This window comes from Ceratotherium simum, chromosome 19 (genome assembly GCF_057802395.1).
Source record: "Ceratotherium simum simum isolate JZ-2026a chromosome 19, ASM5780239v1, whole genome shotgun sequence".
Lineage (NCBI taxonomy): Eukaryota > Metazoa > Chordata > Mammalia > Perissodactyla > Rhinocerotidae > Ceratotherium > Ceratotherium simum.
Window position 1 is genome coordinate 57050654 of NC_141918.1, and position 21567 is coordinate 57072220.

General features: G+C 46.3%; 1 protein-coding gene across 1 annotated transcript in view; it reads right to left on the minus strand.

Annotated features, from left to right (window-relative positions):
* The window catches only part of NHSL1 (NHS like 1), a 116130-nt gene extending 105130 nt beyond the window's left edge, over positions 1 to 11000 (minus strand). The window contains exon 1 of the mRNA XM_087444183.1: positions 9970 to 11000. Coding sequence (XP_087300309.1) covers positions 9970 to 10171 — 202 coding nt within the window. The 5' untranslated portion in view covers positions 10172 to 11000. The remainder of the gene's footprint in view (positions 1 to 9969) is intronic.
* Between the last annotated feature and the right edge of the window lie 10567 nt (positions 11001 to 21567).

The following is a 21567-nucleotide window of genomic DNA, read 5'->3' on the forward strand; positions in this document are numbered from 1 at the left end:
AAGCTAGAAAGGAAAAAATGTACTTAAAACACCTTTTTATTGTAGGAATAGAGTGTGTTGATCAACTCTGCAATAAAATCACTTTAAGGTAAAAATCAAAGTTCTTTTTCCAGGAAGTCAAAGCACTCTGTGTACTTTCTATTTGTGAAAAAAATTATGTAAATAAATAACTACCAGTCACGACAACCACAGCAACCAAGCCAAGCACCAGCCACCAGCCCCCACCAGAGTCAACTCACAACCTGCCTCTTGTGTGCTTCAAAAGAATCCCGACCCATCAAGACTGAAGCAGCACACACCTGCCAGGCGGGCATTCTGGTTTATCTCCAAGTGTAACCAGAACACCACACACCAGCGTCTATGTTAGCTCGGGCGTTTCCAATTACAACGTGAAAGGGAGCCTCCAGGAACAGAGGCGAGGGAACTATACCAACAGTACAATTACTTATTCTCATTTTCTCTTCAGGTTTGCTGAAAAGACAAAAATCAAGTGATATGGCTTATTGAAATGTCAACTGCCTATGGCTTTCACTTATAAATGAGCTTTCTTCCGAGAAGCATAAACATCCATGGAACCCAATCTGGTAACTTACTTGTTCCACTAACAGTTTTTTAACCAGTGAAGAGATTGGCCTTTGCCCTGTTCCACGCCTTTTTCAACCACATACAGAAGCTTTAGTAAGCTATGTCTTGAAAACAAACAATCCTAAAGCATTACATGTGTACAGTTAGTCAAGCAGCACATTCAGAACCTCGGCCGAGCCCCGTGGCCATCACTTTACCCATTCAGGAGACAGGGCCAGCGAAGGGAAGACAGTGGAGAGGTGTCACCATCTCTCCTCTTCTTACAGCTCACCCCTCCCTCCTCCAGCCCAGGGCCACCTCCTTCCATTGTCTCCCATTCACTACTGCCCCTAACACAGCCTTTTTCAAAACAGGAGGGCATGGAAATGGCAGGGAAGAGTCACTTTTCACTCCAGAGACATATGAGTGCCTGCTCTGGGGAAGGTCCTGTGCACCAGGTCACTCCAGGTCACTCACAGTTCAAGCCATTTCACCTTGAATCTGGGACTCACTCCTCCATGCGGCTTTCCCAAGGTGTTGGTTTATATCGAGTCACTAGGCAATGGGTGCTCTCAAAACACAAGAATCCAGAGCACGCGCCCAGATCCTGAGAATGAGTCTAGGAAAGGGCAGTATTGGTGGGGGGTGCACTAGCTGGGAACCCCGCTAACAAACCTCCCCGGGAGATGGTCTCGGACACCTGCCTGGCCAGGCAAGCACTCACCACGTATCAGACACGTTTAAACAGCCAAAATGTGATGCGTCCAGGACAGGGAGGTGTTCCAGCAAGAAGCAAATAATTGTTGGCTCGGTGTCTCTGATGACTAGTCAGTCCTCACGCGTCAGCCATGAATGACAGAGAGCACCCGCGATGCTGCACTCGATGGTGCAGAGAAGTTTGGGGAGGGCTGAAGAAGGGCAGACCTCAGAGCCATCACTGCGACCCGCATCCCCAGCCTCAGGCCACACACCTCTGTACACACACAGTATGCATGCTGACTGTAAGCAAGCCTTCCAATCACACTTACTAAGACAGCGATCACCATAAACATCATCTTCAATAGGACGATTACAAATACAAGGTGAAGACTACCCACATTTCACAAAGTCAGAAAAAACATAACTATACCTTTAAAAATCACAGATGCTGTTGCTACACTAACAAGTAATGACTAAACCTGTGACTTCCCCAATACAGAGAGCCTAACACAAAAATCTGTGGTTCCACAACTGCTTGTCCTCATGCGCCTACGTGATCACCTCAACCAGCACTTAGTCTCTTCTCACCTCCCCGTGAGAAGACAGATGCCGGTTTTAGTCCCCAGGGCTCCAGTCCACCTGAAGGCCACACCCAGAGCAGTTTTCCTCCACAATGCCTTGACCATGTGTTCACACAACAAATATTTACTTACTGTCTGCAGAGTGCAGGGCACTGGAGCAGACAGACCAGACTTCACAGAGCTCCAAATCCAGGTGCTACAGGAAGCACACACTCAGCCGTCTGAAAGCAGAGCCTGTGCCTTAAACCAGAAGTTCTTGGGTCCAGACTCCAAAACGCCCTAAGTGCTGTCAATGGCATTTCTCTATCTGAAGAATTACACTTGGTTCCCTGTCTTACCACATCTAAGTTTCAGTTCTCCCTAATGATCCTTCCTTGCTTATCAAACCAACTATTATCTTATTGAATATTTACGGTACCCAGACAATATTTATTAAATGAGTTCATTCATGTAATGTGTTATTAATAGTGTTTAGCTGTGGCAAGCGCCCATTAAATGTTAGCTACTGTTAATACTTATGGGTGGGTTGACTGACAGAGATGACTTGCAATTTAGTATTTTAACCATCTCAGGATTAGACATAAAAACTCAGGTATACAGTCACGTGTCACTTAACCAGGGGGAGACATTCTGAGAAACGCGTCGTTAGGTGGTTCTGTCGTAGTGTGAACATCACAGAGAGTCCTTACACAAACCTAGATGGTACTCATCTTATGAGGCCACCGCCATATACCCAGTCCATCACTGACAACTTCGTGAGGTGCAGCACAACTTGAAGGATGACATAAAGGAGGTGACAGCTTCCACGTGGGTTGTCTAAGTTATACAGTACTCTAAAAGCACTTATTTCTATACTGAAAATTCTACAGAATAGTATATTCTATACTAGGATAAAGACATCTTCTGACTTAACTGACTACTGAGAGTGAAGAGATTGCACCCCCACAGACAGTACAATTAAATGCAACCAGATCCAATTTGTAGGCTGATAGAGCATCTATGAAACACACACTCATCGATTCAACAATCAGCTGCACCTGCCCGTATGCATGAGGAATAGGTATCATCCCCTAGTGCAGAGAGGAAAACCAGAGCTTGGACAGACTGGGTGACTTGGTCCAGGTCACACACTCTGCAGGTGACAGAAGCGAAATGTCCAGGTATCCTGACCTGGTGCTCTAGGCATCATTCCCTCTCTGTCAACTAAGACGTAACCAAACACCCCCAAAGGCCAGGCTTGGGGAAACACTGGCTATCGAAACACAAAAACCTCTCCTGCCTGGGAGATTAAATTCTAGTTTCAGAAGACAGACAGTCCCAAAAATAAACACATAAAGTACATAGTATACTGGGTGGTGCTAAGTGTTTGGAGAAAACTAGAGATGAGGATAGAAAGGTCGGGTAACGGTCAGATGGGACCATTTTAAGCAGGGTGACTGAGATGACTTCTGTGCAAAGGTTTGAAAGAGCAGTGCGCAGAGCTGGGGTCCTACAAGGAGTGGAGGCCGGGTCAGGGCCCGTCCTAAAAACAACAGGGAGCCTGGTGTGACTCAGAGGAGGCCAGGAGGCACAGGGACAAGTCTGGAAAGCTCTGGGGAGACAGGCAGGTCACGTGGGGCCTCACAGAGCGTTGTAAAGACTGCAGTTACTAAACTGTCCGAGAAGGAAAGCACCGAGGTCTCCAGCCGTGAAGCTGCACAATGTGACCCCTGAGGCTGCTGTGTTCAGACAGGCTGACCTGGGGGGGCGGGGTGGAGGGAGCAGGAACGACCGCAGGGAACCTGCTGAGAAGACGGCAGTCTCGCTGCTTGGTCTCCTCACCGGGCCCCATTTCTGTCCACCAGGTCAGCTTTACTAGTGGCCAATGCTGTCAGATCAAACGCTGCTGTGAAGTGCTGGGTCCACACCCAGTCTGAGCGGAGCAGCAGGGACAGCAGACTGCCACCAAAGCCACGTTCCCAAACACCGAACCTCGCTTCCGCCACACTCCACAGAGTTCAGAGTTGGGAGCGCTTGTAAGAATACATGCATCAGCACCTTGAACAGAGAGAGCACACAGTGCTCCAGGGCCTGCCAGGCTCTCGGCAAGTTCAGAGGATCTGTCTGGTACGCTGGCCTCTGCAAACAGCCCTGCTAACAGAGTTCAGATGAGTTACGCTCACCTTGCCAACAACCATTTACTGAGCACTTAGCCTTGGGGATAAAAGATATAAATAAGACCAGGTCTCTGTCCGAAGAGTTCGGAGTCTAGCTAAAGATGCAGACGAGTAAACAAATAACTTTAATCCAGTGTACGATGAAGGCAGTGGTCGAGGCATGTGGGCGGTGGAGAATGACGGGAGGGAGCAATCAGCTCTGCCCATAGGGGACCAGGGAGGACTTTATAGGGTTTTAAAGAAATTCTAGAAAGTGAAGCAGGAAGTCAACAGGCAGAGGAGGGGACGGGAGCATCCTGCACAGGGGTGGGGATGCAGGGGACGGGAGACGCAGAGTTCTGGAGTTGAGAAAGAGCAAAGTCCTTCTGCTATTTCTGCAGTTTAAAGACAGGGGACGGGAGGATCAGGTGGCACAGGGCCTCGGGCTGTGCCACATGGCGTGGGCCTCATTCTGTAGGCAGTGGGGAGCCACAGAGAGTGACCCAATCACACGTGTTTCAGGAAGATGACTCTGATCACGGTGTGGACTCAAGGGTGGCTCAAAGGGAGATAAGGGTGAGGGAACAAGAAAGAGCAGAAGACGGTGAGAGGGCCAGGGAAGAGCTGAGGAGGCCCCATCGCAGCTGGGGACACGTGGGTGCAGACTCTCCTTGAGATAAAACCGCCAAGACCAGAGTTAATGGAAGTATTTCACAGGAAATACTGTAGTTAAAAAAACTTTAATTGATAGAAAACATTATAGTTAAACCAAAAAACCTTGAAATTACATGGAAATATAACAACTGCAAGAGATTACAAAAAGTAATCCTAATTAACGTGCAGGGTCTTTTAAAATTATTTTTAAAAATAACTGTTTGAAAAGAATAATTTCAAAAAAATTTTTCAAAACCCAGTAAGGACATTTCAACAGAAAAGAACACACGTTACTCACTTCCAAACTCAGGCTCTGATAATAAGCTGCTTCTCTCACCACTCTGAGATAGTTCTAGTAATCTAAATAAGTGTCAAAACAAATTCAAAAACTTTTTAAAATAAATAAATAAAGGAAGAAAATTACATAAAACATCATTTCAATAGAACTTCATTACTTAATAACAAATGAAATCATTTTTGCAGTAAAACAAGGCAGTGAGACAACAGAGATCCCCAACCTCAAAACAATCCAAGGTCTATGAAGGGCAGTCTCAATGAACCAGATAAAATATTAAGTGGCACTCACAGTATGTCTCTTGCACAGAATGTCAACTTCAGTAGAAAGCAAGAAGGAAAACACTACATTCCGCACTGAGTCTATTCTTATCTCTTTTATTAACACACCAAGACAAACTCCATTTAGCTATTTTTCCAACATACGTAACGACCCTCAGAATAAACATTACTTATTTACCTAGTTTTACTCTCAAATTTGGGTGCTCCTTTGACAATATTTGCCAATATTTTTCAGACTTCTTCAATGCCTTGAAGAAAATGTTTTTTTTTTTTGTGAGGAAGATCAGCTCTGAGCTAACATCCATGCCAATCCTCTTGTTTTTTTTTTTTTTTTTGCTGAAGAAGACTGGCCCTAGGCTAACACCTGCGCCCATCTGAAGAAAATATTCTTAAATCCCATAATTTTAAAGATGTCATGATCAAAAGTAAATCACAGCTATTTACATGGAAACAGGATCTTGGCTGCTTTTGGTCTTCCATGCCATTTTTCTCCACTGTAATATCTGAAATCACTGCTAATCTAATTATGCACAAGGATCCTGTTTTCTGCAACTATTTTATTAACAAGGACACTGGGATGAAATTACTTTAAATACAGCCCACTCCCACGTTCAACAATTGACTATCTAGTGGATGGGTTATCCATTACCCTTGATGCCTAGGAAGGCCATTCTCTGAAGTTCCTGGGAAGGGAGGAAACTGAAATTCAAATGATTCACATTTGGTAATGTTGTTAGTACATACGATCAAGTCTGAAAGAAGAGAAGGAAAGCATTGTTCAAACCCAGGCTTTGCATGTCAATTACCCTCTGGATCTGCCCACCTATCAATACAGGATCATCAATCATGCCTCTGCCCCACTCAGCAGAGAGTTGGGGATCCAACAAAACACACTCTCCTCAGTGACAGGACACCCCATTGTTATTCCTCTTCTTTGACTTTCTGTGACAAGAGAAGGGTAAGGGAGCAGATAGGGGTGCACAGAATAAATTCTACTGGTCATTAGTCTCCTTTGAGAACATTCCGTGGTGCTGGAAACAAAGCTGAGCACGTTAAATATTGTTTAAATCAATGCTAACAGCCAGAAGACCATGAAAAACATGGAAACGCTCCAGATAAAGTATCTTCACCTAGATCTTCTCATCCAAGCCCTCCATTTTACACTTTTCCACAGTTATCCTGGATTTTCTTTTTAATTCCCTCTTATATGTCTTGTCTGCTTCTCCACTTGAGTATGAACCCAGGACTTCAGGGCCTGTGTGCTATACTTCTCCATAGCCTGCACGTGGTGCTCAGCAAGAATTCCCACAATGCAAGCTCGCACGACCCCACGTGAGAAGCTCACGTTGTCTCATCTAGACATCACCGTCTAGTTAGGTGCTACTACACAGGCACCTAACAGAAGAGCGCATGGCTCACTGATTCCATACTCAAGAGGATCCCGACTCACGCCCTTGGTTTTCACGGCTAATTAAGTCGAAACATTCTCTTCTCTCATAGAGTGGGTCATACTGCACCAAGAACACAAGAACTGGTCACTGCTGTTGGCCGATCGTCCTGAGGACAACTGTCGGCACAGGAGAGTGTGATCCCTGCCAGGGGCTGACGATTGATTAGTGACTGCTTGGACACATCAACATGGGTCTTCCAGCTACTGTTCAGGCTCAGGAAAACACTAGTCCAGCTGGGAAGATGCCACTAGTAGCGTCTTATCCTATAAAGTTTCTCCTTGGGGCCGGCCTGGTGGTGCAAGTAGTTAAGTGTGTGCGCTCTGCTGCGGCAGCCCGGGGTTCGCAGGTTCGGATCCCAGGCGCGTACCAACACACCGCTTGTTAAGCCGTGTTGTGGCGGCGCCCCATATAAAGTAGAGGAAGATGGCCACAGATGTTAGCTCAGGGCCAATCTCCCTCAAGAAAAAAGAGGAGGATTGGCATCAGATGTTAGCTCAGGGCTAGTCCTCCTCACAAAAAGAAAAAAAAAAAAGTTTCTCCAAAGAACTCTCAAGCACTACAATCTCATCCTTAGCTTCTTGAGTTTAAGTAACAACATTAGGTTGTAAAGCTACCTGTTTGTGTACTGATAGATATCCAGGAAGGTAACCACTTAAAAACTTTATTTTGATGTTACTGATAAGCAATCCAGCATGAAGATTCACTATAAAAAGATCTTCTAAAATGTAACTTGAAAGAACTGTTTTATACAATGAACGTGCGTCTTACACAACATCCTATCCAGACTGTTGGCAGGGACTCAGTGGGCTACCTGTGCAAAGCGATGTACCCCGGAGACGGTGGGCAGGGAGCAGGCAAGCACTCTGGCCTTGCAGCAGCTGCTGGGCGGGAGGGAGAAAGCCAGGAGTCTATAGATCCGGACTCCCCACAGCCAGAGATCCCACAGGGTGGGGGGGAACCACTGAAGCGAGGCAGTAGTGTGGGCATGTGGCGGAGGGCAGGAGGGCGAGCAGGTTTTCAGAAACCTGTGTAAATCAAAAATACTAATATAAGGTAGGGGGGTTGCGGAGTAAGCTGAAAAGCAAGTGGATTCAAATGCATGTGGTCTGGACAGACAGACATAAAAGAAAAAAAAGATGCTACACAATTCCCATCAGACCAATATGTCTTCAGTGCATATTTATTTGCAACCAAATCCTAATACAGCCACTTGGCATTCTTAGCGCTGACTGATAATCTTCGCTCGAGTTTTAGCTTATTTGATACTCCTAAGAAAAAACTCCAATCCTGCATAATTTTTCTGAAAGATGTTTCCTCTTTTGATCTGCCAAGTGTAAACAAATGTCACTTCTGTATTTCTCCAAGGAAAGAATTATGTGGAATAAGGATCATCGGTTATAACATGCCCCTGAGACAATGTATCAAAGTTGGGAGACAATTTTCTTTTGTAAGTCAAATGTGAAACCAGAAGATAATACCACGAATTTTGATCTACAGGCAGCTTTTTAAGGATTTCCCCCTAACACGTATGTCAGAAATGATAATATTACCCACGCCCGATTATTTCTAAGAACATATAAATGTGCAGCATTATGCCCAGTATCTTCGTGAGGCTACTGTACCCATTCCATTAGCGATAAGGGGCACAGTCTTTTGTTTGTTACATAAACACGTCCTCCTTCGCTTCACAAGTCACCCTGTTCTCGACAATGACTTCTTTATTTTCCACAAGTCAAGTGTACAGCATTTGCTTCATTTCCCAACTAACCCTAAAACATGAAAAGCCACAGTCTCTTTCCCTTTAATGTTGACTGAGATGGAGCATCTACATAGAAACCCTAAAGTCGAATGCTCACATGTCACGATCTTCAACAGAAACTTGACAGCAGTTGATTTAAAACAAAACAAGTCATAAAAAACAACTTTCAGCAAAAGCCAAAGGAATCAAAACTACACCCTCTTGCAACCACAGCACTACTGTATCCACCCTTCAAACAGTTTCTTCAAACATTACAACCCAGCCATTTACCAGAACCACAGCTTATTCCTGATTTAGAACAGTCAAGTCCGTGGACTCACTCAACTACATGACTCTAGCAGGAAGGCACGGCACCTGCCCTACGCCTGGCAATTACACTGCATCTGAAGGAAAACCTGCGTATTTAAGCTCAGCATCAGCGGACCACTGCTGGTCACCTTCTTGACATAGTGAACAACCGACATCTTCAAAGAGCAGCAACTAGTCCCTCCTGTGCCACAGATTAACAGTCAAGAGCAAACAGTGTCACACATCATCCATGAAAAAGGGCTGCACTTAATTCTCAGTCTACGGAATATAATTATTGGACCCATAAGCACAATTTAACTTAGTTTATTCTCTCACATTTCACAGTTTTGTTTCCCAAAAGAGGAGAAAGAACACATCCCTAAAAGATTCCAGCGAGGTTTCTTCTGGCACGGGAGGAATGTGATAAACAGGGAAACACAACCATGAGGAATGCCTGGACCCAGCTCCTTTGTAACACTTCAACAGGGCTCCCCACTGGGTCTGCCTCAGCACCGAAGGGAGAAACCATTTCAGACCCAACAATCCAGTCTCTACAGTAAACGTTCTAAGAGGAAGAACTCAGAAAGTCTAAACACAAAATAGGGCTGTGTTAAGAAATATTGAAATATTTCCCTTTCCCCGCCAGGACTGAGGTTTGTCTTCACCTTGAGGAAAGCAAAACATGCTAACCCTGACAAGAGACCAGCGTTGGTTGGAAAAGGAACTTGAAAGAAATCCAAGAACTCCTTTTGGCCAAGATACCAAGAGCAAGCCCTTCGTGTGTTCCTTTTCCTTGATGTCACCCCAACACCTCTTTAATTCAAGCGTTCACGTAACTCATCAATCTTCTTAGAAGAAAGATGCAAGGAGACCCTCCAGGATCCCAGGCTCCTCAGTTCACTGCTCCAGAAAAGAGCTCCACATCCCAACCTCAAACTGCTGTCAGAGCGACGACTCCTCCTGTGACGGCGTTCACACCGAACTTTTCACGAGTCACGTGAGCGTGAGGATGTGAGGAGGGGAGAGTGCTGGGGACAATAACAGCTATTTCATCCTTCTCAGAAGGATGTGATCTCATGCTGAATCTCATTGGAAGAGCACTTTTATTTTAGACATGTAAGAAAACGAATGACACTGAATTCCAAAACAAAAACAAACGAAACTCCTAATGGGTCCAAAAATCATGAAGGGAAATCAGTGACAGAAACAAAGAATTCTACAAACTTCTAAAAATGTTTAAGTAAAAAAAAAAGTCAAGTCACCTTTTCTGGGCTGGGTTCTGTATGTCCAGTTTTCATCATCCACTTCCACCTGCTGCCCACAAACCGAGAGCTCTCCATCACTGCGAAACAGCCTCTTTGTCTGCCTGGACAAGGAGGAGAAATTCAACCAACTCACAGCACGTGAGAGAGAACCCGGGCTGGACTTGAGTCTGAGGGAACCTGATGAGCCGTCCTTTTTCATCTTCTTTCACATCAAAATCGACTACAGACAAAGGACAGCCCAACAAACAAAAAGCCTTGATGTTTAAAACTGTTCCAGGTCCTTTAATCAAGCCTGCTCCTTCCCATTTACTCAGTGTTGAGAGAGAGGCACGGCTTCACGCAGAAAGACTGCTTCTACGTCACCCAATTACAAAGAAAAGGAAAACGAGGGGTTAAGAAAAAAAATATATTTTTTTACACTAGCCACAGTGTGGTACTTGGTTTCTAGGTCAGGGATGTCCACAGCTCCCCCCAAAATAAAAATAAAAACAAAGAAAAGTACAATTGTAAAAAAGGAAGCAGGGTGTCCATTTCAGGCACACTTGTCAGGACTTGGCGAAGAACACAAGCAAGGCTCCTTGGTGTGCGCCCAGCATCACGTCCGGGAGTCCCCCGCCTCTCCCAGGCGTCTCCCCACGAGGGCAAGAGCAAGGCGGAAGGAACTCCCGGGCTGGAGAGGCAGATTCAGCGTCAGCCCAGGCGCCCAGTCTCAAGTTCACCCACAGGTGTCGGGGAAATCAGAGCTCGGCTCGCTCGTCCGGCACAGCGCAGTCACGAACCCCACGCCCTCCCCCCGTCCCTGAACCTCGGGACCACAGGGCTCCACAAACAATAAACAGGCTGCGTGGCTACCGCCCGGATCACAGAGGAAGCCTCTGTGGACGACGACAGGCTTTCCTGACCCGGGAGGCTCCTCATTGGAGACAGGAAACCCCGCCTCCCGCAGCCAGCACTCCAGGGGAGGCTCAAACTTCTGAACTCCAGCAAAGCGACGGAAACGCACGTCTGTGCAGAACACACGCTCTGAGGATAGAAAAAGAACTTAATTATCAGACCACACCTCTGAAGGGGGACTCTGAGAAGGGGTTTTAAAAGAGTATATGGTTATAGACACGTATCCAGCATTCCCAGAGTAGTTAAGGAATGTCACCATGGGAGGAAATGTATTTCCAAAGAGAATGAACTGACCCAGCTACCACTTCACTCCCAGCTTTCGGCAGAGGTGAAACGCAGGATCCCTGCACCTCCCGCTGCCTCTCCCGTCTTCCACCAGCAGCTAGAGAGGTGTGCTGAGGACCCCTGGGGTTCGTTCCTCTCTAGCTTTGAAAGCGCACCCTATCACGGAGAACCACCGTCTGAGAGCAATTGGCTGCAGGCTCTGGCCCCGAGGCTCCTACGTAAATCCTTAATCATGGCAGCAAAGTATCCAGAGCCACAGTGGAAGGCACCTGGGTGCAGCATTTCACCCAAGGCCAGCCTGACTCCACGGTCCCAGGGGAGTTCAAAGTCCCTGCAACTTTCACCATGGAGGCTTGGGTCAGCACCGCCCCCACCCCACCCCAAAACACACACGTGTTATTCAGAGCCAGGCTAATAAGCAACAAGCAGAGACCCGGGTCCACTTCACTTTACTCAGCAGTGAGCAAATATATTAAAACTAACAAATTGCAGTAGAAAATGAAGTTTCACTAAAAATAATAAAAGCAGGATTTTGTGTCATACATCTACTGCAATCCACTGAGATTTTAAGAAAAAGGGCCTCCAAGCTTACCAGGACTGGAACATCTGTAAAAGGAAAACAGAGCAGCTGGGCGAGCCCCTGGGATGGACAGCTGGCACCACCTCAGAAACCACGGCAGGGAACAGGGCGAAGCCACAGAACCGTCCAGGGCAACAGACATGGGTCCTCAAGAGATGTGCAGTTTAAAGCCCTAGACTTCCAGAGAGAGAAGTTCAGCCCCAGAGAAGGTATGTGACAAGTCCAGTGTCACACAAAGGAGTCAGTGACGGGACCAGGTCGCATCAGACACCACGGGGTCCAAAGCCTCGCCACTTACCAGGGACGCTGGCTCCATCGCCAAGCAGGCTGGGCCTGTTTCAGCTACTAAACTGGAATGACACCTCCGTTTCGCTCACTACTACAAGGACGAGAATGATACAGTCATGCAGAGCACCAGCGGCTAACACCCAAGTTCACATATCCGTTACTCTTTCTGAGCCAGACACTTTTGAGGATCAAAATATAAACTAAAAAAGTAAAAAAAGACCCTCGTGCCAGAAAATATATAAACATCCCAAATCCTGCTTACCGTTTCAGAGGTCCATGGGACCCCCTGAGATACAGGGACTTGTTCTCTAAGGATCCATGGACCCCAAAGAAGGAACACAAGAGTCTCCTCCGATGTCCACATCCTGCAGCTACGTTTTAATTTAGGAACATCTAAGCTCTGAGATAACCAGATACAGGAAGTGCTGCTGGATGCTCTTCCCAGCCCGCCCTCCTCGGCGCATGCACCACACACAACAGCACAGATTAACTTGTGTCATCAGTACCAGTGGGTTTTCCTCGTAACTCCTGTCCCCGTACACATCTGGGAGAAAGCTGAGGGAGGAGCTCGAGGAACGTTCACTGACAAGCAACCAAGAGGACACTGGGTCCAATCAGGGACGAGACTCATGACTCCCTCAAAGTAAGTACACACTCAGGCTGGATGTACAAGAAACTCAATGGATTTCCCATTATTCATAGGACCAAGGATACGTTTGCACAATAACCAGTTCTCCATCTACCAGCTAGTCCACACTTCTGTCATATTGGGCCTTGATTATTAATACCCTCATTTACGTAAAACAGTAACTACTTTTACAACCGGATCAGAGTTCCTATGTGGCAGAGATAGAACATAATGTTTTAAATCAGCTTTGGAGGAAATATTTAGATTTTAACTATCCATGTTAGATATTACTCCAATCAGCTTAGAAAATCATAAGTGGGCTGTGTGAAAAGCTATTACATTCATTCAAACTATATTTATTTAACAACTATAATGAACCACACATTTTTACTGTCTGGACTATCAAGCCAAGAACCATGCACATTCACCCTCCCGCACAGCAGGGTCGTAGCTCCGCTGCATGCTCATCACGTGTGTTACTACTATTCATGTCTGTTACAATCCCCACAGTAACCCTGCAGTGGAAAATCCCGCTTGTAGAGCATAACCAGTTTCTTCAAACAGCTTCAGCTATAATCTTCAAGGTAATAAAACACCTTAATATAACACTTTTCCCCTGAAAACCTACCACAGGGTACGCTCTTCCCAGACCTGTGCACAGATTCTCTGCCTCCCTCCCTGGGCTGTGCTTTCCTTCTCCCCTCTCGCTGTCAGGCTGTCAAAATGAAACTCCTGTTGTCACATACGTGCCAATAACTGCTCCCTTCCTACCACCTGGCCCCAGCTGAGCTCCAGGCGTCGGGAAATCGGAAAAATAACTTCGTGTAAATTATATGGTTAGTGGGAGTCGACGAGTGCTCACAGAACGAAACACAGAGCTTTCGTGGAAGGGCACTGTTGCAGACGCCCCTCGCCGGCTCCCCGTCCCTTGACCTGCGAGACGGAAGTCCAGGGGCTGAAACGGCTGAGGAGCAGCCTCTGATGATGACCCTCAGATGGATCTCACCAGGTCTACGACCATTGCCTCCTTCATATCAAGTTCTTAGCACCTGAGGGGGTAGGAAATTCACCCATCGCCACCGACAAAGGGACAAGAAATTACTCGATATTATTTCAGGAATGATTTAAGTAATACGTTAAATAAAAGTGAACTATACAAACTGGGAGGCACCAGAATACATTATAAGTGAAGTTCCAGAGTCATCTTCTTTGGGAATTCCTGAGCCAAATACCCACTAATTTGCAAAGATTTATGTATGTTTCTACAGAGTCAAATGGATACACTGAATACATTTGGAAGGTCCTTGCCAAAAGATAACAATATTTCATGTTTCAATATATACCGACATCCTTAGAAAGAAGTTTTGCTCAAATGAAAGTTTTTGATTTAATAAAAACTGTTCAACATGACAGGATATGGGATTAGACAAACCCCTCGACCCACCCAGGCATGTAACTGCGCCACCTGCCATCTGTGTAAAATGCCCGCCAAGAGCAGGAACTAATCTCAAGTGCCATCAGTTTCTCAGCCTCAAAGGCCACAAACGAGCGCTGTGACTTTTAATTTCCCTGGGCACCTTCTGCCCTGACCCTCCCTGAAACCTGGAAGGAAGACTGTCGGGGGCAGAACCCTGACGTCAGAAACCAGCGGGGACCCGTCGACAGGTTGGAGCCTCGAGGGGCCGGAGGTTTGGCAGGGTCGGTCCGCACACAGAAGGCTCATGAACAAAGATCAAGGTGAAACCCACATGCAGTCATGAGGCGAGTCCTGTTCCAAGCGGAGTGCACACCGATCAGGTTACCACACGATCACCTGCGAGCCACAGGGACCTTGAGCTGGCAGGACAGGGGACAAGAGATTTTCCAACCGCCATCTCTGGTAAATAATTCAGGAGCAGGTTTAAAGGCAAACTCTCTACGAGGTAATTTGTACACACTGATGATGAAACCTTATCTCAATATCTAGAAGAAAACAGCTGGACCCAGACACTTGTCACTAAACAAAAACAAAACAAACCTATCACCCCCAGGGCCTCAGCAAGTCAGCTCCCACAGAACAGCAAATCCTTCCTCGGCCACCCCCACCCTTTAGGACTTAAGCAACTGACTGACTCAAGGAAGGAGTCACAGAAGACAGACAGTGCCAATGACCTCCTCAGAGATGCCCTCACTCACCATGGATTCAATATTTAAAAGAAAGAGAAGCAAAGCCCTTCCATTAAGCTCTAGTGTCAACAGTCAGAAGAGAAACCTTTCAATGGAATTAACAGCGCTGTTTCCCTCAAATGGAAAGATTAAACATTAACATTTGTATTTATGGATCATCACAAGCCTAAACCCCACCTTTCAATGTCCTCCTGTCTGAAAAGGATCCTCAATAGCACTGATATCTGAGCCTCAGCCAAACTGTTGCCGCGGGATCACCTGATACCAGAGCAATATGGCAGCACATTACTGCTCTCCACCCCAGGTGGTCAGTCTGCGAGGGGACAAAGGCTGGTGGACACCGTGGACTGTGGGAGGCTTGGTGAGCAGTCAGTAACCAAGTAGGCAAACTCTGCCCCAACCTTAGCCAAGACAACGTCCCCATCCAAGGGGTTCAGACGAGATGGTCCCAAAAACTGGACATTGACTTGGAGATTCTTCTGACATGAGATGACCAAGGATGAACTTACTCTGAGACTGAAATAAAATTCCAGATAAACAAATGTTTGAACCAAGATCTCCTTTGTACTCGGTGCCTCTCCAGTGACACTGTAATTATTTTTTCTACCTACTCAACCAGTTCTTCGTAAACTGCCATGAACAGGAATCACAGATCTCACTACCGTGCAGTCTCCTCAGGTCTGGGGTGTGGCCTGAAGCTCTGAGTCCTCCTGGGGCCTGGGGGGTGCCAGTCCACAGGCCCCTCTGGGCCAGCACAGAACTGGACTAACACTCCTAAGGGCCGGGGCTCGTCTCTCCACCTTCGAGTCCCTTACGGGGCCTGAAACACGGCCAGCACTGGAGGAATGCTGGCTGAATGAGTGAACAGCAGAACCATCAAGTCACTTCCATATCACCTCTACTTTGATCTTAACATGTTTCAGGGCACGGAAATAACTAGACTTTTATAGCAACAATTCCTTTACTGCTAAATTGCAAAAGACAAAAGTATAATCTAAACTGACTATATATAATCTGAATTAAAGGGTTAATAATAAAATTCCATTATTCATAGAGTTAACCTGCTCCACTTTGAGAAGAAAGAGGGTTATAACTGGGCTATCTGCACACTTCCATCCACCAAAACTCCAGAATCCAGTGATCGGCCCCGAACCTGGGGCAATCAATAACAGGTCACAACTTGAAAAGCAGCCCAACCCTCGTGACCCACACAGACAGGCCAGGGCCCTGGGTTCCACCACGTGACCCGAGCTGCTCCATGGCCATGCAAAAACATTTTATATCAGTTTTTCCTGGTACATGTTTAAGACAAAGAATTTTCAGTCAGCCTTAAATGACTTTCTGGAGGGTTTATTCTATTTAGCTCTGTCTTTAAAACTATATTCTCTATGGCTCTCTGGAGCACACTGAATATATCTGGTTTTCTACAGACATTTTACCAGTTTAGCCACCTTTCATTGCTAAACACATGTCAGATATCGCTGATCCCAGCAGTGGTTCCACTGAACCAGACAAATCTTCCTTCTCACAATACGAGTAAACAGAATTGGGCATAAAGCACTTAAAATTCATTAATTGGTGGCACCCAGTACCCACATTCAAGCGTGTCCCCAAACAAGGAAGGAGACAGAAATGTAAAGACGTGTGTTGGGGATATTCGCAATTCCCCCCTCAGCATCAGTATCTCCAGAAATGGGCAAGAGCCCAGGGAGAGGGTTCAAGTCAAATATTTACTGACCCCTTGCTAGGAGATCAGCCAGACAGGCTGGTTCTAAAGCACAAAGGATGGGGCCCTGCCCTAGAGGAGTTTCAAGTGTATCCTAGGAGAGAGAGATGCACACAGCCACTTTCAACAGAACGCCCAGAAGAAAAGAAAAGGAACAAGCAGGGGCCTTGAGCCGAGCCCCGGGGCTGAGAGGGCTCTTCAGGTGAGGACTCAGGACGAGTGTAGGGGGTCTGGGCCAGTCAGGGGGGTCTTGGTAAACCAGCTTTCTGGGGTGGGCAGCCCTGATTTGTCGTAGTTCCTCAGTGTAACCACCATGGCCAATTTCAAGCTACCAACAATTTCACAACCAGCCTGCCAAAATCCTGAAAATTTAAGAATTGGCTCTCACAGCCAGTACACGCTGGCTCCAGGATACCACCAAATTTGGCCAACATGACAATTTGGTAAAAACAACGAGTTGGTAGAAAATTAATAGCCCCATAGTGACTAATTTTTTTTAGTATTAGTAACAGGAGCAGGGAGGGACCTGTAAATGTTGTCTTCTATGGAAAAAGGGAATCCAGACATGATTAAGGATCCTGAGACCAGAGATTATCCTGGATTATCCGGGTGAGCCCTCAATGGAATCCCACGTGTCCTTCACGAGAGAGAGGCAATGGGACCACAGAGGCAGAAGCTAAAGACACAGCCACAGGCCAAGGAGTGTCAGCACCCCCCCGCCCGAGAAGAGGCGGGAGGAGGACCTCCCGGATCCTCTGGAGGGAGCGCGGCACCCCCACACCTCGGTCTCAGGCTTCCAGGACTGGCTTCCAGGACTGTTCAAGCCACCAAGTTTGTGGTTGTTTTTTACAGTAGGAAACTTATTCAGGGGGGAGCCAAGGAGAGTTTCACAATCTGCTATGTCTTTAAGTATTTCTGCTCATTTTGTAAGAATTCTTCTCAGGCTTTTTTTGCAATCTTACACTTACCAACAATTGGCAACTTACAGAATGTTTGACAGAAAACACGCAATGAGGATCTGGAACCAAGCATCCCCAGTCGCTGACACTGGGCTGGCGACTTACGGTGTGACCTCACACCCTTTCTGAACTTTTAGTCTGTCATATAAGCGTGACTTGCTTTCATAAGAAAAAATTTCAAAAGGTTAGAAGTTGCAAGGTTCTACTTTTTAAAATTCAATTTTAAGCCAATAACGCCTGCTCTGGTTGTTTGAAAAAAAATTTAATTTGGAAATTATTTTCAGCTCTTCCTCTTTTTTTTGTAGTCTTTATTTTTTAGAGCAGTTGCAGGTTCACAGCACAATTGAGAGGCAGGTACAGAGATTTCCCATATACCCCCTGACCCCACACATGAAAATATTTTTAATTTGGGGTGAGTTAGGCCACGACGTGATGAAAAGTGCTACTTTTTTTTTTGCCCAAGTGGTGGTAATCTGAAGAGCCATTTTTAAATTACTGAGAACATGCAGATGAACGCAATAAGTAATCTCAGTTACACCCGAGCATTCCATCTCCACAAACCCAGATAATCCCTCTCCCCTAGTGTATAACTGAGAGAAATGAATGAGAAATTAAAGGTTAAGAAGAACAAGTCGGGGAAAGAAAACTCAGAAGTTCTGAAACAGGAGCTGTCGCCACGCCTGACGTGTCTCCAGTCCCAGCGCCCTCCTGACCGCTGGCCGCCATCTTGACAGGTCAGTGCAGAAACCACGGGCTTCCCTGTCACAAAACCCTGTGGAACACAGATCATCCTACATTTTATAGACGCAGACACTGAGGATAATGATAAGGGAACTCGTCTAAGGTCCCCACGTTACTGGGCATAGGAGTGAGGTTTGAAGGAAGATCCGCCTGATTCCCAAACCGTGGCCTTCCCTTCACCCGTGCCCACAGCCCTGGTCCACAGGTCTCTCACCTGGGCTAGCCATTCCCAGGGAAATGGGCCTCCCTCTTTCTGCAGTGCCCCCCATGCCAGCCCTCACCATCCTCTAAGGCCCTCCATCTGCTGGACTTTTCTCACCTGCAGAACTTCTACCAGGAGCTGTGTCACTTCAAATACGAAGTGTTCATTGGACACGGTATCACTTAACTATGCTGAAGAGCAAACACTCCAAAACTCAGTGCCTTAAAACAACAATCACTTATGATTTCTCAAAGTCCGAGGGTCATCTGGGGGTCAGCTAATCCAGGCTGGACGTGGCTCAGGGTGGCTCTGCTCTAGGTGGCTGTCCCACAACGCCCGAGACAGGAATTTCCCAGGACACGGAACCTGCTTAAAATGGGGGCAGTCCTGGGCACATGGGGCGGCCGGTCACTTTAGGGGGCCCCTAGGTGCTTCTCTTGCCCCTCCGAGTACCGGCAGGCCAGCCCACATTACCTTTCTCATGACAATAGCACCAAAGAGCGAAGTTCACCTGCACCACGCTGCTGACCTTCCACTGGCGAAGCACAGCATGTGGCCGTGCCCAGGGCAGGCAAGACAACCCTCATCCGAGGGGGGGGTGCCTATTTCTGGATCTCGTCCGCCTCCGGCACCTGCTGGACAAGTTGCTGAGGGTTAAGGATTCCCGGGACACCAGCCCTGACCGCAGGGACTAGACCGTCAGGTGTCTGGCCATGTGTCCCCGCAGCACCCCAGGAAGAGAGACGCCCGCCTACCCCATCACACCCAAATCGGCCCAAGTGGGAAAACCAAGGCTTTGTCACAGTGCACACAGCGCCTGCACACAGTCAGGCTCAGTCAGTGCTCATCACACTGAAGCGGTCAGGTGGCCGCCTGCATCGTCACACTCACCCTCTCCCGTTGAAGACACTTCAGCTTCTTCCCTGCACTTGCGTCGACTGCCCACACAAGATGCGGGATCACACACAGGGGTCAGCACGCCTTTTTGTACAGAGCCAGACAGTCAATATTTGAGGCTTTGCCAGCTTCCTGGTCTCTGTTCAAACTACTCACTCCGCCATTGTGGCAGAAAGGCAGCCAGATACTAAAGCCATCAGGGTGACTGGGCTTCAATAAAACTTCACTCACAAAAGCGGAAGTCCAAATGGTGCTCAGAGCTGGGTGGACCACACATGCACGGGCAGCTCACACCAGTGTTTCCCAAAACGTGTGCCTCAGGACACCTTTTCAGAATCACCTTGGACCTGGGGGGGTCAGGGGCTGGGGGGCTCTTTCAAACAGCACATTCCAGGATCCTATTCAGCCCATACCTCTGGAGAAGATGCTGGGAATCCACATTTAAACAAGCTCCCAGACGAGTCTTATGCATATTAAAGTCTGAAAATTGGGGGGCCGGCCCCATGGCTTGGCGCTCCGCCACTGGCGGCCCGAGTTCGGGTCCTGGGTGTGCACTGACGCACTGCTTATCCAGCCATGCTGAGGCGGTGTCCCACGTGCGGCAACTAGCAAGATGTGCAACTACAACATACAACTATCTACTGGGGCTTTGGGGAGAAAAGGGGAAAAAACGGAGGAGGATTGGCATGGATGTTAGCTCAGGGCTGATCTTCCTCACACACAGAAAAAAATAAAGTCTGAAAACGACCAGCTTCAACACCACCACACTACAATTTCAAATAAATATGCAGAGTTCAAATCTCTACTCATAATTTCACTGAAAATGCACCATCATCAGACACAAGGATAGATATAACACCAAATGAAGACACATGGACTTGAGTGATACAGTGAAAATACCATCAGAGGATGTCACAGCAAGATACAGCATAACAAATGGTTTTAAATTTTTTTATTTTGGCATTTCTATTTCTCCATAATTTGTATGCTAAACATACAACATAAAATTTTTAATCATCTAATGTTTAATTTTCATTTAAAATTATTTTTAACAGGGCCGGCCCCGTGGCTTAGCAGTTAAGTGCGCACGCTCCGCTGCTGGTGGCCTGGGTTCGGATCCCGGGCGTGCACCAACGCACCACTTCTCCAGCCATGCTGAGGCCGCGTCCCACATACAGCACTAGAAGGATGTGCAGCTATGACATACAACTATCTACTGGGGCTTTGGGGGAAAAAATAAATAAATAAACATTTAAAAAATTAATTAAATAAATAAAATAAAATTATTTTTAACAGAGAAAAGGAGAGAAATAAGCCCAGATTTGATAGTTAATATTTGGCTATATTTGCTTCAATTTTTTAAAATAAAATATTACAATCTTCCCCACTGTCCCCATCTCCCAGTGGTAGCTATTATTCTAAATTTGGTGTGTTATCACTCACAAATATATTTTTCACACTTTTTCTACATACCAGTGTGTTCATCAACAAGACATAGTACTGTTTTGTATAAGTTTCATAAATGGTATTATACGGCCCAAATCATTTTGAAAGTTTTTTTTTTTAATATTTTTATAAAATATAAAATTAACAAAAAGAACTACGGACTTGGTACCTCTCATAAACCAATTCACCTGACCCTTTTCCTACAACCTTATTCAGGTAATTAAAGGAAAGTTTCACAGCAGGATGTGTCTAAAAGTTGATTTCTAAGCTTCTATAGTCGATGTGCAAATCTGCTTAAGGGCATGGCCTGTTGTGTTTCTCTCATAAACTGTGTCTATTAAAATTTCATTCATTGCATAAGAGTGTTTTCTTACAAGTCTTTACAAATCTAAGCTTTCTGGAACACATGAAAACACAACAAACAGAGTGTAAATATCTTTATATGTTTTTCTCTTCAGCTCAGCCATTTTTACAGTCACATACACGGCCAGCTCTGCCAACAGTCATCAAAATCTCCAAGTAAAAAGGCCATTTGGATGGGGAATCCAATCTGTAACGGCGACTTCAGCTGTCCCTGTGCAAACACACTTGTCAGAGCTTCAAGTAATAAACTCATCTTGATAAGGAGAAATTTAGAGAACAAAAGGCCTAAAAACCACTTAAGACATTCAAAAATTTTTGGTCGAAACACTTGTTCCCCAGGGTCAAAAACGGATATGTTAAATCAAGAGAACTTTTGTTGCTATAATATGCCACTCCAAAATGCGCCACCAAAAAGAACTT